The 18,928-nt window shown below is 55.4% G+C and overlaps 1 protein-coding gene across 5 annotated transcripts in view; it reads right to left on the bottom strand.

The window, feature by feature from the left end:
* The window catches only part of ABCG1 (ATP binding cassette subfamily G member 1), an 80,830-nt gene that overhangs the window by 44,157 nt on the left and 17,745 nt on the right, over window positions 1-18,928 (bottom strand). For all 5 annotated transcript variants that reach the window (XM_086676037.1, XM_086676035.1, XM_086676036.1 and 2 more), the window contains one exon: window positions 16,254-16,497. In XM_086676037.1, coding sequence (XP_086532163.1) covers window positions 16,254-16,497 — 244 coding nt within the window. The remainder of the gene's footprint in view (window positions 1-16,253; window positions 16,498-18,928) is intronic.

Genomic DNA, 18,928 nt, shown 5'->3' with positions numbered 1-18,928 from the left:
AGCCCAGGGGATACAGGCTCAGCGCGCAGAGCTCGTAGGGTGGGTCTGAAGTGCAGCAGGCATCTGGGAGGTAGAGCCGGGCCGGTGACTGGGGGACCCAGGACCCTGCCAGGCACAGGGTCTTCTTGCTTGGAAGTCACCCTCAGCCGGCAAGTCGAAAACGAGAGAGTTCACGCTTCCGGTTTCTACATGTCCCCCCTCCCCCCCCACATGACTCCTGCCAAGTCAACAACCCTCTGTGAACCTCCAGTTCTGCCAGCAAGCTTGGGGATTTCTCTGCCTCGGTCATTCCGCACGTGAAGGTGCTTCCCCCGTGGTAGAGGTCACTGCCAGTCCTCAGCAAGTTTTTTCCAATGGAGACACTTCAGTGGCAGCGTCAACTATTTGGTGGTGGGGCAAGGGGTGTCACGTCAACAGCCCCTGCCCTTCAGCACAGAGGCGAGAAGCCTTGGAGTCGCCCCACTCACGCTCCCACCATTAGGACCGCCTCTGTGTTGCCAGGATAATCTTTTTAAATTCGTCAATTACCGTCCTGCGATTCAGAATAATCTACCCTCTGCGAGACGAGGAAGATGCTCAGGTTCTTTGCCAAGAAGGGAGTGGGGATTGCAAAGCAAGACAGCAGACGGCAGGGAACGTGGTGCATCAGAGAACAAGACTTGGGGGGCTTTTACATGTGCCCGCCTACGGGCGAAGCGGTGGCCGTGCCGACCGCGGTGTTTCTTCTCGAGTCCCTGGAGCTGGTGCAGAGGACTTTGGAAATGTGACCTTATTCTGCTGTGAGCGAGTATTACGAAACACCGACAGACGGCTCAGGTAGGCTCGTGTTGGAACCCTGCTCCGGGAGGGGAACGGAGAAGCCCGGGGTCCGAAGGGCCCATTCTGAACACCCGTGGGCCCCCGTGTCTACTCTGGCCGTGCCCTCCCACCCGGGCCGACCTCAGGCTCCAGCCTCCGCAAATGATTTTGTGGCTTACAGTGCCGTTTTAGCCAGAAGGGAGGAATTTTTCCGTTAGTCAAAGACGAGGCAGGTTTACAGACAAAGAAAGAGGGCGACCAGGTTGGATGGTTGGAAGTGGGCTCCCCTATGCTCCCCCCACCTCCTCTGTCTGGCCAGTGCCCGGGGTTCCCACAACGGACCCCCGTCCCTTCACACGGCCCTCTTCCCAGATTTCACAGAGGAACTGGCCAGCGGACAAGAGTCCAGCCGTGTCAGAGATCAGAACAGCTTTCTTTGGGGGCTTGAACAAGCTTTACAAACAAGCAGGAGGAAGCCTTATCTTCTTTATTCCGCACGGGTGAGGTCTCAAACCAGACGGCGCACACACACGTACGCGTGCACACACGCACACAGGGTATTTAAAATGCCATGCTCTGGGTGAGACAAAGACAAAAATACAATGCGTGTTCTCTTGAATACGAACACTAAAAATCGCCAAATCCAGGCACTCCCGCCCTGTTACCCAGCATCCAGAAGCCTGCTATTCCCCAGAGATGCCGTGGGGAGGACAGTGAGATTTTAGTCCTCAGGGGAGGGGAGGGGACGGACAGGCTCCCCAAGTCCACGGTGGGGCTCAGAAGCCTGGGCCCGGCCCTGTGTTGCACGCGGAGCGGCACCTGCACCCCGGTCCCACGCTCCCAGGTCCCCCGGGGGAAGCTGACCGTGAGCTCCGGGGCTGCTGAGACCCTGACGCCCCCTGGGTCCCGCCTCCAGTGCGGGTGTGGGCGGGGCCATTTCCTGGGCCAGCTCCCACAGGGTCAGTGTGGCTGTCAAACGGCCACCAGCTCCTCTTTGTTTGAACTCAGCGGTTCTCAGAGTGAGGTCCCTGGGCCAGCAGAGGCAGCATCACCTACACCTAAGGGACGTGCCGATTCTCGCCTGCCCCCCCCCCCCCATGCTGAATCCCACCCTCTGGATGGCACCGGCCACCTGCGTTTCGCAGGCTTCGCAGCCACTCTGGCACTCACTCGGGTGTGGGGCCCCTGCTCCTCTGACTGCCTCTCGTCACTTCAGCTTCTGGAGACGCCAAGGAACAAACAGAACAACACAGAGGCTGGTGCCCCTGCATCCGCTCTGAGGGGGGCCGTGTGGGAGGCGTGAATAACAAAAGAGCTAGAGAAACCCCAGCTGGGCGTATTCTTGGTTAAAAAAAAATACAGTAACAATAAAGTTTTTTAATAGCAAAAAAAAAAAAAAAAGAAGAAGAAGAAGAAGAAAGAAAACAGCGAGAGGAAATGAAGAGGCCCCGAAACGCCAGTGTTCTCCCTGCAGCCGATACACCCCATTACCCGCATCGTTACACCCCTGCCTGGGTCTGATAGCAGAACCCAGGCTCTGGCCCACCACAGTACCCTCCCTCTTGCTGCGCAGCTTTAAAAAAGCCAGCGTCCCCTAACGGAAGCTCAGAAAGTCAAAATAAAGTAGAAAGAACAGCACACGCTTCGGTCATTTTGCTTAGAAGAAAATGCGCTAAGGATGGGGCGCCCGGGTGGCTCAGTCGGTTGTGCGACCGACTCCGGCTCAGGTCACTTTCGCGCGGTCTGTGAGTTCGAGCCCCGCGTCGGGCTCTGTGCTGACGGCTCGGAGCCTGCAGCCTGCCTCGGATTCTGTGTCTCCCTCTCTTTCTGCCCCTTCCCCGCTCACGCTCTGTCTCAATCTGTCTCTCAAAAATGAATAAATGTTAAAAAAATTTTTTTTAAAAGAAAACGCACTAAGGAGTCTACCGTAGCACTGGCCCCTCAGGTCTTAGAAATGCATCTCGCCACGGGGCATTTCTAATACCATGGGATTTCTTTTTTTTGTTTATTTTTTTTCAATGTTTTTATTTATTTTTGGGACAGAGAGAGACAGAGCATGAACGGGGGAGGGGCAGAGAGAGAGGGAGACACAGAATCGGAAACAGGCTCCAGGCTCCGAGCCACCAGTCCAGAGCCCGACGCGGGGCTCGAACTCACGGACCGTGAGATCATGACCTGGCTGAAGTCGGATGCTTAACCGACTGCGCCACCCAGGCGCCCCAACCATGGGATTTCTTAAGAAAACACTGCACGGCTACCGTGGATTCTCAAACCCCCAACAGAAGAAACACGGGCCCGACGCGTCCCCCCCTTCTTGGGTGACGGCGGGCTCCCCGACGTGTCAAGAATGAAGCACGTCCACTTCGCGCTGCTGGGCACGAAAGCTGGTGGCCCGGCGTCCTGAGCCTCTCTAGAAGGCGGGCAGAGCTGTCACAGTGTGTGTGAGGACACCAGATGGCTGGAGAGGCCCTCCCTGGTCCTCCCAGGCCCCTCTTCTCCTCTGGCGAGTCTGCCCTGAGCGGACAAGGTGACAGAGCGTCTGGATTCACCCCTCCCTGCCCAGGCCCGCCCCGGGTCAGGCGGGGCAGCGAGTGCAGTGTGTGCCCATCACAGTGCCACACCGTCCCCAGGGACGGGCAGGGGACAGTCTGGGCCCGGTCAGGACCCCTGGCTGCAGCCTCCACCACTCGGCTGTGCTCCGACCTCCCCAGACTTACTCCCTGAGGACACTGCCTCGTTCTCCCCGAAAACAGGGCTGCAGGGCACAAGCGTGAAGGAAGTGAACATTTTCGTATAGGGAGCTGACTCAACAGGGCCATGGGCGAGTGTGGGCGCTGGACCTGCTTCACACGATCAAGGGCAAAGAGGAGGAGAGTGGGGTCAGCCGGGCTGGCCGTGATCGGGCGTCTGAGTGGCCCCTGCAGGAACTCTGAACCCGTGGCTTACACTTCTCCAGCCACAGTCTCCTCATGGGTGACGTGAACAGGCTGCCCGACACGGTGTTGGGGACACAGCAAGACAGGTCACCCTACCTCTCTCCTATTCCACCCACGGGCGGAGCCTCCAAGGTGGATGCCCAGGGCTCGAGCCTCCAAGACTACAGCCTGTGACCCCGGCTATCTCACGGGGGCCCCTCCCCTCCGTGGGGCCAAGGTGAGGGTCATGTGAGCTCACAGGTGGTGATGCGTCATTTACCGTCACCGTGAACCAACTCCACTGCTCTTACTTGTAAAGCCTAAGATTTTGCCCCAAACTCACTCTCGGAATGATAAGCGAAGGGCTTTGATCCACCCTCAATTCAAGGCTATTATGACTATTTTCTTATGTCGCATACAGAACCATTCATGGGGATTGTAGCTACTGTCTATTCCGCACTACGTGTTGGGCACGGCGCTTCGTATATATGAGGTTACTGGATCCATTAAGAGGGAAATGATGACGGTGAGGATGATGATGGCCTTTCACAGAGAGGCGAGGGGACTCGCCCAGTTGCCCAGGCGGTAGGTGGCAGAACCAGGCTTCGAACGAACGCAGACTCCCTCATTCTGGAGCCCACATTCCCAAGCCAAACCCTCCGCCACAAAGCATACGTTGCCAGGAGGTGCTGGACCCACAGTCCTTTTATTAAAAGAGAGAAGGAGAAAGAGGTTCTGGCTAAGCCCCGTGTATATAGTTCAGTTCGCCTTACCCTCCTCCGCCTCGTTACACGTTAACTTACGACTCGAAGGAAGGAATATGCGTTTTTTTTTTTAATTTTTTTTTAAAGTTTATTTATTTTTGAGACAGAGAGAGACAGAGCATGAACGGGGAAGGGTCAGAGAGAGAAGGAGACACAGAATCCGAAACAGGCTCCAGGCTCTGAGCTGTCAGCACAGAGCCCGACGCGGGGCTCGAACTCACGGACCGCGAGATCGTGACCTGAGCCGAAGTCGGATGCTTAACCGACTGAGCCACCCAGGCGCCCCGGAATATGCGTTTTTTACAAAACTACAACCTGGCAGGACTTCACACTTTGTATCTGCAAATCCAGGAAGATTCACATGCCGGCCATCTGCCACCACGCCGAGACCGCGGCCCATCACCGCGCGTGCCCGAGAGGCGGCCGACCCCGCCACATTCCAGCACTGGGCACGACGTCCTTCATTTCCAGCCATGAAACTCTAGCCAACAAGAGGAACACGCACAGCGCCTTGTAACATCTCACACCCGCCTAAGATAACCCAATGAACCTCGCTCCCGAGCCAACTGCTGAAGGGTAATGTTGCTGGGCGCCTTGTTCCTGTGGTGGAAATTTCCATCCAGTCACTCCAAGTGTAGACACTTCCGTGTCAGTAGACTCATCAGTCGGCAAGCTGAACGTGCCTGCGGGACCTCCCAGAAATAATGGAACCTCTGTCTAGTTCATCCACAGACGTGCACAAGCCTTAAATACGGTATTTATTCACATCCTTGACGTGGTGGGGGTCAGTCCTGACAGCCACCAGGAGCAGGAAGCCACTTTAGAGAAGTACAGAAATTCCCCCAGAGCACAACTCTGGGATGCTTGTCAACGGTCTTCCTCGGACAGGGCAGAGAGCCCAGGGCATCGGGACATGAGGTCGAGGGTCCCAGGTGAGGGAGGGCACTCTGTGCAGCTTGGGCAGAGGACCTCACTGCTCCGAGCCACAAGAGAAGGGGGTAAGAAGACCTTCCCCTGCGGATGCTGGGAAGACAAATACACTCGTATCGTCGTTCTTATTCAGGAGTAAAATCCCCAGGGAAGCCAAGACCACAAAAACCAGGACTTCAGCAAAGTCTGACCTACCGTACCGACACGCACTGTGCCCTGCTGTGTGTGGGTGGACCTCCGCCCCTCCCTGCTCGCACCCACTGAGGGTGGGACCCTCCTCACCCCATTCTGCAGATGCGGGAACTGAGACCCAGAGCCACATGGCTGGGGGAGGGGGGGGAGGGTGGAGCCAGGATCCAAGAGCAGGATGTCTGCCCCAGACGCCAGACTTAGCCACCGCCCATCTCCCACCCGCCTGCCTGCCCATCCAGGTTGCTGGAGGTGAGGCCCGGGGCTGCAATGACCCAAGGAGACAGCAGGCAGCCTCTTCCTGGGTGATCAGTCAGAGGGGGCTCATGGGCTCCATACAGCATGGGAAGATCAAAGCGTCCCATGTCCCCGACACCTCTTCCAGGCTGAGGCCGCGCTTGTCTGCTGTGACCTAGGCTTCTGTGACTCCATTCATTGGACTGGCGTTGCGGGCCGGGCTGAGTCAGACCCTGGGCTGGACTGCAGCCATAAGGGGTCACTGACATAGTTCCTGTTCGGAAGCGGAGAAAAAAAAGACACAAAATCGTGTGCTGAGCACCACGACCACGGGGCACAAGGGTATGGAGGCACAAGCCACAGAGGGGAGGACGGGACCAGGAACACCTCCCCGGCCGGGGTTCCTGGCCGAGGGCACGGCGCGGGAGAAGAACACACACATACTGCCAGCAGACGTCTTTCTCACCAGGCAGTTCTGCCGGCCCACCCTGCCTGCAGAGCAGCTTCAGGGAAGACAGGCTGGAGGCACGCAGGAAGGGGCCGAGGAGAGCCCTTGAGAGACACGGCCAGTTCCAAAGTCAAGAGGTACAGAACGCTCCTACGAAGACAGAAAGGGACGGGATGACCGTGATCCCTCTCCTCCCTGAGCCTTATCAAAACGAGAGGCAGGAGACGTCTGAGCGTTGGCTCAGAGCACGTGACACATTCATGAACGACCAAAAGGAAGGAGGACAAGGCACAAGTGGTTAGGAGGCTCACCCCATTTAAGACGTAACCACTTTCTGGACAAGCTGATATGCAGGTCTCAGAAACAGGAAACCCACAAGCTTCCTTTCCCATGATGGGGGCCTCTGAAAACCGCCGTAAGGGCTCCCCACTCGTCAACTAGAATTTTGGACGTAGTATATCCTTATGCTGCCAATATGCATTGTTATTGTTTATAACGATGGAGTGTCGCAGTTGTCTTAAACGTGCACTTCCTTCTTTTTGCAAAGGTTTGGGACCCTCCTCACCAGCAAAACCTCAAGAAAACGGAAGAGGGAATTTCTGGTAATGAAATTTGCCCCCCGCCGTCTCCGACTTCCTAGATGCTACCTTCAGCTCAGCGAGTCTCAGAGGACTAAGAAGGTCTCTACGCAGGTTTACAAAAATGTCAAGGCTACAATCACAGAACCCGATAAGCAGCCCAGTAAAACCCAAGAGTACGAGAAAAATCATTAGACATCGGGTCAGGAAACCGAAAGGTTGAGGAGAGCATAGGAATGACAGTGTTTAAAGGTTTCCTGACACACGGAAATTAAGCCCAAAGGAACCAGACCAGCGTGTGTCTGGACAGGGAGGGCCCCGGTCCCCAGGAACGGTGACACAGGGCACCCAATCCCATCACGGCATTCCCAGGCCCTCGCAGTGTTGGAACGGAGCCCAACCGCAGAAACTATGTTTATCGCCTCGTTTGTGGGTTCGCAAAAAACGTGCACTAGGTGCTCCAGAAAACACGCTGGTCAAGTTCAGCCATTATTTCTCCTGGCCTCGGGGACACGCCCAGGGTGGAAGTGACTCAGCAGACAGGGAAGCAGCAGCCTGGCTCTCCGGATGCCAGCCGCCTTACTGGATCCCCCGCTTCAGATTCCTAAGGGGAATTCCAGGATTCCAAAACCCGCCCGGGGTCATGTGTGAAGGCTGACCTGACCGCCCGGAGGGGGCCACAGGGGGGGCTGGGTGCTTTCCTCCCAACCGGCTCGGCCCCACCCCCAGAGGCCGGCCTCATAGCACCTCACCCACAGGTGAGCCTAAAACAAAACAAAACAAAACAAAACAAAACAAGAACCTTTCAGGAGGACTGAGAAGTCGGTGGCCTCAAAGGGAACGTGCGCCACCCGACCTAATGGCGCCACCTTCCACTTCAAATAGAAGTCTGGAAAAGTCGTGGAGCCTGCCCAGGATGAAAGCTACAAGGACACAGACATTGCACAGGACACCTGCCGTGTTCCTGCCGCTGCCTTTGTAAATGTCTGTGCGCTGTTCCCACTCCGGTGAAGCGCCCAGTTATGCTTAAACGGACATCAAAATAATAAGCAGGGAGTAAAGAGTCTCTCCGTGCATAAGGTCCGTTTTAGGGGAGTCTCCGGAGGAAAATTAGGCTCCCCGACACGAGAGAGACAGAGAGAGAGAGAGAGAGAGAGAGAGAGCGCGGTCTGGGCGCCGGGGTCTGTCGGTGCGGGTGCGGGCGGAACACGGGGTCTGCCGGGCCGGGGTCCGAGGATCACAGGGCGCCGGGCCGGGGAGGTGGGGACACCCGGCCGCCCCAGGGCCCCAGCATCCCGCCCGCGCTCAGCGCCTCCGCTCCCGCTTGGCAACAGCGCCCTGCGAGCAGCCAATCGCGCCGCGCCGCCGAGGTTACCAGCGAGCGTTGACCGAGAGTAACCCCGGCGCGGGTGGCGGCGGCGGCGGCGGACGGCTGCCACTGCGCACGCGCGGGGGCGCGCACCTGCCCCGCCCGCACCTGCGCGCGCTGGGGAGCCGGCCCCGTTCTTCTCTCGCAGCCATTCAGAATTTAGGGTCCCTGAGAACACGAAAGTCTTCCAGGCAGCCTCCGCCAGACCCACGGCTACATCTGCACGTGGGAGCAGGTGCATCGGGCCGCCTGGCGGGGACAGCGCACACGTCACCCCCACCCCCCACCCCACCCTGGGCAGCAGGCCCGCAGAGTCAGCGCCGCCCCCGCACCGGGAAAGAGATGGGGTTTTACTCCGTATTGAAAGCCTGCTGGAGAGCCTCCGCTAGGCCGATGGCCAGAACCTCATTTTTCCCCCCGAGAACGTGCAGGTGAAAATTGGCCAAAATGAATTCGTTCTTTGGGAACAGGCCAGTCTCGCGGCCCTCGGAAGGGCCGTCCGGGAGGACGGCGGGTGGCCCGATACCCCCATCCTGGAGGGTGAGGGCAGGCAGGTGGACAGCGATCCTACACAGGACAGAGGGAAGTGCCCCTCCTGAGCCAGGAAGGAAATCTGGGAGCCCCCTCCCCAGGGAAGTGGGGAGGCCTTCTGTGGCACCTCAGCTGCCCCCAGGGCCTGGGGTTGTGTATGTCACAGGCAAAGATAACGCGGTTCATTTTACGTGGGCCTAGGAAATGACAAAAGGAGGGGAGTTCTCCGTGGAGCTTGCTGAGAGACTGTAGTCAAGACTTGAGGTTTAAGCCTGAATCTAAGATGTACCTTCCTGGAAACCTCCACTGCTCCTGGGTAGGATGTCCAGACAGATAGGCCCCCACGACTCTTCCCCAAGTGCCTAAGGATGCAGTGTGCTAAAAAGCCAACCGCTTTTGCTTAGTGGACAGTTATTTTGTATTAAAAAATAAACCCTTCCAGAAAAAAAGCGGGAGGGCAGACATAACAATGAGAAAGCCCATAAAACTCCTGCTAAAAAGATTCGGTTTCAAGATAGGCCATGGAGATATATGAAGGTGAGGGACTTTTTGGACGAGCACACTGCTTGCCTTATGACAGTAAAAGAAACAGAAAGGGGGCCTCACATGCTCCTCTTCTGTTAAGCTCCACTCATCACTTTGCAAACCGAGAGAGCAAGAATATTCTGGGCAGAGGCTCCTGCTCACTGCCCTGCCCCCCCCCCCCCAGGGATGTCACTGGGATGCCCACACCCAAAGCAAGACTCTGGGGCTACGTGCTTCTGTCTCTTCCTCCTCAGGTCGCCCTTGGCCTTGATGCACTTGGTTGCTGTTTGGTACTTGGTTAGGTTTTTCTGTTCCTCATTGGGGAGCTCGTTTCAAGACCAAGGTTATATGTGTTCTGCAGAGTTCCAAAAAGCAGAACTTGGATCAACAGATGAACTCGAATGCAGATTTCAGCTCAACAGACAGAGGCCTTTTCTAAGAATTAGATTGTGCCAGCAAGGACCTGGCTGCCCGGGGAGGTGCCAGTGCCTGGTTGCTGGAAGTTTCCAGAGAAAGGCTGGCCGCCCGTTGGTGGGGATGCTGCAAGGAAGGTTCCTCCACCGGTAAGAGGTTGGCCTGAGGGAGCTCGGAGGTCCCCCTGGGGCTCCAAGATTGGGACTCTAAATACAGGCCTGAGCTGGACATAGTAAGAGTCTTGAAGTGGCTCTGGCATGTGTTAATCTTGACATCGGATGCCATTTACCCCCACAGAGCACTAGGTGGCCGACAGAACAGCCCAAGAGTGAGGAACGAAGCTGATGGCTGGGGTCAGACTGGCTCCCAGCAGGCACGTCGGCCTCCACCCTGACTCCGAAAACCCCTCTTGGTGCCTTTTCCCATGAGCAAGACACTCAGTATTAGATATAGTTCACTTGAAGGTAAGCTTTCCTACAAAGGTTTTGGAAGCTGGGCAGCACGGGGCTGACAGAGAGAATGCACGACCTTTCTACAAACCCCTGGATGGAACAGATCAGATGTAATCTGACCACGTGGTTACCTTTGTTCCTTAAATGAGCAGATCTGTTGATTCCAGAACTGAACTCAAAAAGAGAAGGTGTATGGTTACTAAACATTTTTTTTTTTCTGCCAGTTCAGAAACAACAGAAATGGTTTCAGGTTCAGCAAAATATCACCTTGGGTTATAGCTTTGCCCTGGAAGATTAGGTTCTGGTTCCTAACAGAGGACTTTAGTTCAAGAATGTGATGTTCTCAAGATACAAACATATTTGGGGTGTTAAAGGAGGGCAGCAGGTGAAAACAAGTGTGGCCGGAACGTCCTCAGAAAGTGAAACAGTGACACCAACGCTCCAAGCAGAGCACAGCCCTGCAAAGTCTCATCGAAGAGACCAGATGATTCAAGAACGAAGCAGTCTCTCTGGGAAAGTGACAAAAGGGTAGCATGCCCGGGTAAAGAGCCTGCAGATGGGAAGGTGACAGGGTGGCCAGACATCGAGGCGGAGGAGAAAAGGAAGCCTTAAGGCCCATGATGGCCGGGCCACCTGAGTCGTGTCTGCAGAGAACATCGAGCCGGATGGTGCCACCTTCTCCATCCTGGCACCTGATTCCAGGCCCCGGCTTCCACGCAGGGTGCTTGAAGGCACAGGATGTGCCGGCTGGAGAAAGGGGAGCACCCTGACCCTTGGGTGTTAAAAGTTCTTGTAAACTAGCAGGCCTTTCCGGTTTTGAACACAGTCACTGTATCTATCGTGATTCTGTGTGAGAGCCGGCCCCATTCTCAACACGTCTTTCAAAGCCTCTTTCAAAGCCTAGAGAACAGAAGATCAAAACTATTCCAGAAGACCTCACCGCTACGGGGCCCGAGTGGGTGGCCTGCCTGCCTGCCCCGGGGAGCCACCCAGTACTGAGGACCTAAGAACTGGCCCCGGGAGGGGAAGGGAGGAGCTCTCCAGTGTCTGGACTCACCACGGCAACTACGTAGGGCCACCGGGCTTCCTTTGTGAACACCCCAGCCTCAAGGAAAGAGCCCTTGTGAGCAAGGTGTCGGTTCACCACACTGCCCTACAGACTAGCTACAGCCTCAGACAGAGACAAAGGCAGAGAATTAAAGACAATTTTCTTTTGTACCCCAAGGAAAATCCACCTTAGTGCGATGGTTCCCAAGAAGCTCGAAAGCCATTCATTCATGCTGGGGAGTACAAACCCCCTTGAACGTGAGCTGCTCACCCCTGGGAAGACCCATGGCTGCTGTGGGATCCCCACGGCGCTCCTCCCCACCCCTGCTCCCGTGGGCCGCATCAAGCCGGCCGGCGTGTGGTTGGAATCCAGTCTTCCCTTAACGGAATTCCTGAAAGGGGTTTATTAGTGGCACATTCCACTCATACTCGCCGGCCTGTCGTTGCAGGCCCCGCGAAATAGCTTTGGAAAGTAAGAGAAAGCAAACTTTCATTTGAGAAACGCATGTTTAAAGCTTAGAAGCAAACCAGGACCGATAATCTGAGGTGGGCCCGCCCAGAATGTTGAACTCCATCCCGGTATCGGGCAAGGAGGGAGGGTTCCAGAGGAGGCAATTCTCTGCCCTTCTGTCTGAGACTCACCACACTGAGACAATTGCCAGGCTCTCTAAAGCCCCAGATACGATTACTTTCATTCTCCGCCTGAACTTCATCACAAGGTAATCATGGGAGGTGTATTTAATTTCTAAGAATCATGTCACTTGTTTGGGTGACAGCATGCCATGCACATCAGCCTCCCCTGGTGACGGGACAGGTCAGCTGGAGCCTCTCCAAAGGCCCAGGAGGTCTTTTATGGGTCCTCACGGATGGCAAAGGGGACGGACAACGCAGCAGGCCAACTAAAAGGGAAATACGTCGGCGTTAACGGTCAAGGCGATGCGTAACGGTTTCATAAAGTGGGGTGAGGCACATCCCTGCCGGAGTGGCCCTGTGGTGTGCCACCTCAGGGCCAGGAGCTTACCAGGTTCCTTGTTGTATCTTGGCCTCAGATTGTACAGACCCGCTTTCAAGGGCTGTCTTCTGTGCTCCTATGACCTGGGCCCTGTCTCTGAGCCTCAGGGATCCCACGGGGAGAAAGGGCAGAATTGGCCGCACAGCCAAGGGGCCTCACAAATGACATGAATTCCACAAATGGAGATGGCACTGGTCCCCCAGGCGAGCAGCACCCCTCTGGTACCCTGAGTATCCATTCCTTACGATCGGTCACATCCCAGTAAGTGCTCCCCAAGCCAGGAGGTGCTATTTCGGTGTAAAACGTCCTCGTCACCACCTGTGGCAGTAGCACGTGCACCTAAGAATTTCATGATGTGGATTCTGTTCTTAATCAGGGCTCCTAAATATTCCCAACGCAGCGCCTCCCTTACAGGAACCAAAGCTGCTTTCAAAGTAAGTCACGCTGACGGTGAATGAGAACCACCGGACCGGGTTGTTCCGACGCATCCCCGACACGATGGCTTGTGTGACGGGGCCGACGTCCACACCGTTCCAGATCATTTGTCCCATCGACTTGTGCTACGGGAGCCAACTCCTTGGGGAAGAGTAATTACTGTATCAGAAGCCGGTGCGATTATCCTTGGGGTGAGCTGTGTTCTCCTGAGAACACTTCCTTTCACAATTGTGTTCTCTACTAGGAATCTATTACATGATCTAGTTTTTCCTCCAAAGACATCATTAATCATATGGTGAAAACGTTACTACAATTGAAAATGCGAGATGTTTTGTTAAATGCCGTATTCAGGGGTTGGCAATCGTCACGCTCAAGGATCTTAAAGAACCAGTGCCTGACATCTTACAAATAGTGCTACTGATTCACCGGACACCTTCCTGCTAAGGATTACGAAGCTCTCTTTCTTGGAAACGATCACGTAGGAGTGTATAATATTATTTTCATCGCGACACCAAGCTTTGCTACAGCTTCTGTGTCGAGCTGTGTCCCAGCGCCTGGTTCTGGGAGAAACCGTGGAATATACAGAGCGGTCCAGTGTCTCTGTGATGGAAAGAAATCTGGAGCAGGAGTCGGACCGCGGGTCCATCCTTGGCTGTGACCTGGTGCAGTCACTGGGCCCTCCGGGAACTCAACGTCCGGAGACGCCAGGGCATCCAGGCCCTGTGTGATCGCTATAGGGAGTGCAACACGTAAAACCGAATTTCAAAAAACTGAAAACTGATATGGTGAGAGAAGCAAGGGAAAGAGCCCCTGCCCCGAAGTTCGGCCGCACAGCCAAGGGGCCTCACAAACGACATGAATTCTACAAGAGTGTCACCAAATATAGAATGCCCACGATGAGAAAAGGGGGGTGCAGGGTGGCTGGCTTTGACTTCTCAGCTTAGCCTAATCATTGCTGGGGGCTGAGGCAATCAGCAGCAATCAGAGACAAAAAATCGGGAAAGGCAGGGTCCCACGTTGAGGGCGAAGGAGACGGACCCCGAGAAGGAGCAGGCTCCCCGAAGAGGACGCGGCGAACCAGGCAGGAAAAGAATGAGCAGACACACACGTACCAGCTTAAGGACACCCCCCCCCCCCGCTGCCAACGTCGGGGGACAGCCCCGATGCCTGCCTCCAGATTCAATGCCTACTTTTACTCTTCATCCTGGGCGGGGGCTCTTAGCTGGGGTGCTACAGTCCCCAAGTTCTGACCCCACTAGAACTTGGACCCCACTCAAGAGCCAGCTGGCGATGAGGTAGTGAGCTCGAGCCACGTGGGCGGCTAACTTCCCTCATTCGGGAAGCTCTAGGTTTCCCTGGCCGCGGCTTGCAGCCGAACGGGGCAGCCAAGCCGCCAAGCAGCCAGAAATGAGGCCCTATGGGCACCAAGCCTCCAGGAGGAACGCTGCTTCCCTGTGGCTACGGGGACCCTGGCACCCCCGAGGCCCTGCAGCCCGGCTACAGAGTTAGGAACCACCCCGGCTGACTAGCTCAGGTGCACGGACGAGCCCCCTGACCACTCAGCTTCCTTTCTATTCTGTGAGAAGTATTTCCCCCGCTGAATTTACGGGGAGCGGAAAGCCATCGAAATTCCGAATCGCAGGGCACCGAGAACAAAGGAAACCATGGGGCACTGAGTGGGGGAAGGGCAGGGGGAGCAAAGCGGAAACAGGTGCCGCTGAGGGGAGCAGGGAAGGAAGCCAGGCAGCGAGATCAGGCCCCGCCGGTTCAGAAACCAGCAACTGGGACACGCCAGACCGATCGTGCCCATCTACCCCTCCAGCCCTCGCCATCTCTGACTCACCGGCAGGTCCCGTGGGGCTCACTTCCTACTCCTCCCCTCCCGAGCCCACACGGGTTACTGTAGGGCAAGTGTCTGTCTGGAGGCCGCCTGGGTGGAGTTTCCAAGGAGGCCACCGGGAATGGACGGCGGTGGCCCCTCCCTCACTCGTTAAGATGCCCGTCACCTTTGGCTAGCTTTGACAATTATGGGGACCGGTCGTAACACTGAGAGAATACAGGGTTAACAAGCCCCTCACCTAAATAGGAAAAGATACTTGCAAATGCAGAGCACTTCCTGGGTTCTGCCAGGGTTCTGCAAGTGTCCCCACGTCTGCACCGCAAGCCCACCTTCTGCTTACAGGGTACCCGTCCACGCACCGGGACGTCCGGCCACACCTAACGGGTGTACAGAATCCTATCTCTGCCTCTCACGGGTTTGCCGCAATGTGTCTGTATAGACAAATCAAGCCAACAGAACAAGGCGAGTTTTTCCCTAAGGTCTTTTGTTCACCGTGAGAGTTGGGAGAAGGCTGTAACCCTGTACTGACATTCCAGTCGGCTCACACGAATGGACCCACCCGGGAGCCTTCAAAGAATTTCTTCCTCTGTGACCCTGGCTGGCAAACTCGGATAACGGACGTATCAGCAATGTACATTCGGCCATCGATAAGGCTCAGGGTCTGTTCCTAGTTGTACAAACAGACAGAAGTCATCCAGCAACCAATGCGGCTTGCCGGTCCCAGCGGCCAGTCCGCCGAGGGTCCAACACCGTGGTCACAAGGAAGCCCAGAGTGCCCAGGCCAACCATCTCAGCGACTCGGCCTCAAGGGAGGAGGAGAACAAAACAGAGGTGACGGCGGGAAAAGACGGGAAAACGAAAAGTAAAAAAGTCCTGGTGGGTCTTCCTCAAAAAGGAAGAAGGGTTGACTCTGGATTTGAGCGGAGAATCCTAACGTACGATATTCCAGCGGTACCTGAGTCACCGTCATTGTTCCACACACCGTTCCGAGTGACTCAGTTGATGTTCCCTGGTGAGGTCTGACGTGCCCTCTCCCAACCAGCCCCCCACCCGCCTGAAAGAGGGGTGCAGGACGGGGGCACGGACATGCGGAGTAAGTTCCGTGGGAAGAAATAGGTCAGGCTGGAAAAGGAAACGCCAGCCCAGGGAGGCATTAACTCTACACACTTTGAAAATCTAGAGCTCGCACAGGGACATCCAGGTTGCTAAGGAAGCTGGAAATACCGTGGGTCGTCAATTCTCGTTAACGTGCGACAAGCCGCGGCAAATACCTGAGCCTCCCGTCCTTTCTCTCCCTTCTATTTTTATTTCTGTGGCTCATTTGATAACAGTTTATTTATAGCCCACCGGCACTACTCTTAATGTAGATGACTGGTTTTCCGGGGGGCCACTCTAGGTCACGGCTATTTCGTAGCCCCTCAAACTTGGGACGGAGCGCCTGCCTTCCTCTCTGCTCTGAAACGTTATGAAAACAGTCCCCTCTCGGGGGGCTAACGGGAACAGCAGCCTGTGATGAGGAACCAGCACACATGGACATGAAAGCCTTTGTAATCATATCAGGCTGTAAGAGCCACCCTAAGTCCGGAGGTCTCTAATCCGAGCTGTTTGTAGTAGAGGTCAAAAAAAGCTGGGCATGAAGAAATTGGCCGTGGCAGTGACTCGGGGGGAAGACTCCCCGCCTCCTGGCTTCCAGACCCAGATGGCCCCAGACACCTGTCGCCTCCTCCACAGGCTCCTCCCGGCCCGAGGCACACAACAGCCCTCCCTACCTTTCTTCCTCCACCAGGGTCCTTCGGGGACGGAGTAGGAGAGGTCCTTGAACTCGATGTTCACGGCCGCCCTGCGGGGCAGGGACGAAAAGCGCTGAGCCTCCGTGAGGTTGTTGTCCACCTTCTTCAGATGTCCGTTCAGCAGGTCCGTCTCGGTGGCCTCCATGTTGCCCAAGACCACCTCGTCCACCGAGACACACACGGACTTGGGCTCCGTCATCGCTGCAGAGTAGCTGCTGGCGTTCTAGAAAACCGGGGAAGAAGCACCAAGAGACGTCACGATCTCCATAGAGGGAAAAGCGTAGGGGACTGGCCTTGAGGCTCGGGGTCACTGAGTATTCATGGCAACGCTTCTGAAACTACGTCAAGGTGCTTACCTGGAGGGATCTGTCGTCTCCAGCCATGACTACCTCTTCCGTTTAAAAAAAAAAAAAAAAAAAAACGCTAAGAGAGAACACGAAACTAACCTGCCAAAGTCTTACTTTGGAGTCAAAATCTCCCAAAACTGTAACAGAAACGAATTGCTTGTCTCAAAGGATCAAACACGGGCCACCATAAAAAAAAATGATCTGTTTACATTAAGTACACCGGTTAAAAAACCAATAAAAACGCTTGGGGTTCCTAAGAAATGTGTAATTGAAAGCATTTTATTTAAAATGAGCTCTTTTAGTGCCTTCCTGTGTAGGCTCATAAACATTTCTCAAGAGCAGTGGCTTTACATCAAGTGCTGGGGTTTGTGGGAGTCAGCATTTGTGTCTTCCTTGTAAATTTTGCAAATCACTTCCAACTCTCCCTCTCACTGCATCTTCCTAGTAGCACTGGGAAGTTGGAAAGGTCGATTTCTTTTTTTTCTCTGTCTCTATTATACAGACGAGGCAATGGAGACACAGCCACTCTGAGGAGCTTGCCCTGAGCCCTAGGATCAGGTCAGGGGCACGATGGCTCCTAGGGTCGAATCACCAAAACAACAGGGGTTCCTTGCACTGCAACGCCAGGGGACCTGATCTTTTGTAGCTACCTTGGCTTTTAAAGCTTCCACGGGGAGCCAATTGCACTGGTACAGATGTGCCAAGATTCAAAAGTGTTTGTGCGAAGGAAGGAATATCCTCATCTAATGGCTTGGCAACCCCGAACAGATAAATATGCTGCAGCCACCCCCCAAAACGCAGAAGAACCCTGAGGTGGACAGATATTATGCTCTGCCTTTCCTGGCCGTCTCTCGACCCCAAGGAGAACGTTCCACAGCGCCGAAAGCCTGGGCCTTTGGCAACTCTCCTCCATACCATTGAAGACAGTCGGCCTGATTGGGAGAGCCCATCGAGAACCATCCTTGATAATTCAGGCCACAGGACTGTGGACACACTGCCACGTTGTCATTTGTTCTAAAGCAGAACAGCACCACACTGTTCTGTTTCTGTTAGGTTTGCTAGGTGTTCCTCTAGAGGTGATAGCTTCTTGATCATTATGGTTTCCAATCAAAACCCCAAAACAAAACCAGAAAGTGGATCATCGATAAACATGCCTACAAACCCTAGCAATTCTAGCGGCCAGACCAGCTCTCCCCCGACCTACAGGGCCGGCTTTAGGGTACGTGACTGCATCATTGAAGAGCTGGCATAATTCCCATCATGGGATTTAAAGGCTCAGAAGTCTTGGAAGGCTTGAAGGTTTTGAATATCTGAAGTACACGTGGGGCGAGGGGAGAGGTGCGCACGAGATTTCTGGTTCCTGTGATGTTTGCAAGTGTTGTTTTGCCATTTGAGTGAAAGACACACACGCACACCCCCCTCCCAGGCATCTCCTACCTCTGAAGAGCTTAACTCACTGAGATCAAAACTTAGCTCACTGACTATAACATTCTGTGGATAAAAATTAAAGTGCAAAGTAAAACTGAGAAAATTAAGCTTGGTTGGCTGCTGGCACCCAGCATGTGAAATGCTTCAAATGCAAACATAAGCCGGTTCATACGTTCCCGACGCAGAGTCCGGGAAGGCTTGACAACGGACTCCCGAGAGCCTTGGCGTGGGGATGTGGCCATCCCGCTCCCAAGAGGAAGCTGCCGGACCACCTCCGGGCCTGGGTTTGCCCAGTGCCTTCTGTGCCGGGGCCCCTTGAAGGAATAACGGGAGCCCACCCTTGCTCAGCTCGCTCTTGGCTTTGGCCCCTGGGAAAGCATCTGCGAGGCCACTCCGGCACCTACCGCGGGCACCACACGCTATCCCCTTGCCCATCCATCCTGCCCTTTGGGGCGCACATGCTCCAGCTTGACGGCTGGCTTTGACTCTGCAAATTCTGGCTTTGGAGGATAGGGGAGAGAGCCGTGGGGATGGCCGTGAGCTCCAGGGCCGGTCCCCAAAGCCCATTCTCCACCCCCCACCTGCCGCCTCAGTGGAAAGGCTAAATGTCTGCTACTAAACCCACACCCTGGGGGTCCCCGCTCACTGGGTTCAGCTGGCAGCAGGGGGCATGCAGCAGCCCCTCTCCAGCGGTGGCCCCCAGGACCAGCACCCCGGCATTCCAGCTGTCGCGGCCCATCCATACCACCCTCCTCTCCCCGGCACCCACCACAGGCGTCACCCTCGAGGAGGTTCCAGGGATGGGTGGTGTCTTTCGTTTTTTGATAAAACCCACGGGAACGCAGGGGTGACGGCCATCACTCCACTCACCCGCCGGCT

Source organism: Puma concolor, chromosome C2 (genome assembly GCF_028749965.1).
Source record: "Puma concolor isolate L17-30 chromosome C2, mPumCon1.1.hap2, whole genome shotgun sequence".
Classification (NCBI taxonomy): Eukaryota; Metazoa; Chordata; class Mammalia; order Carnivora; family Felidae; genus Puma; species Puma concolor.
Note: the sequence above shows the minus strand (reverse complement) of the source record. Positions and strands in the feature narration are given on the sequence as shown.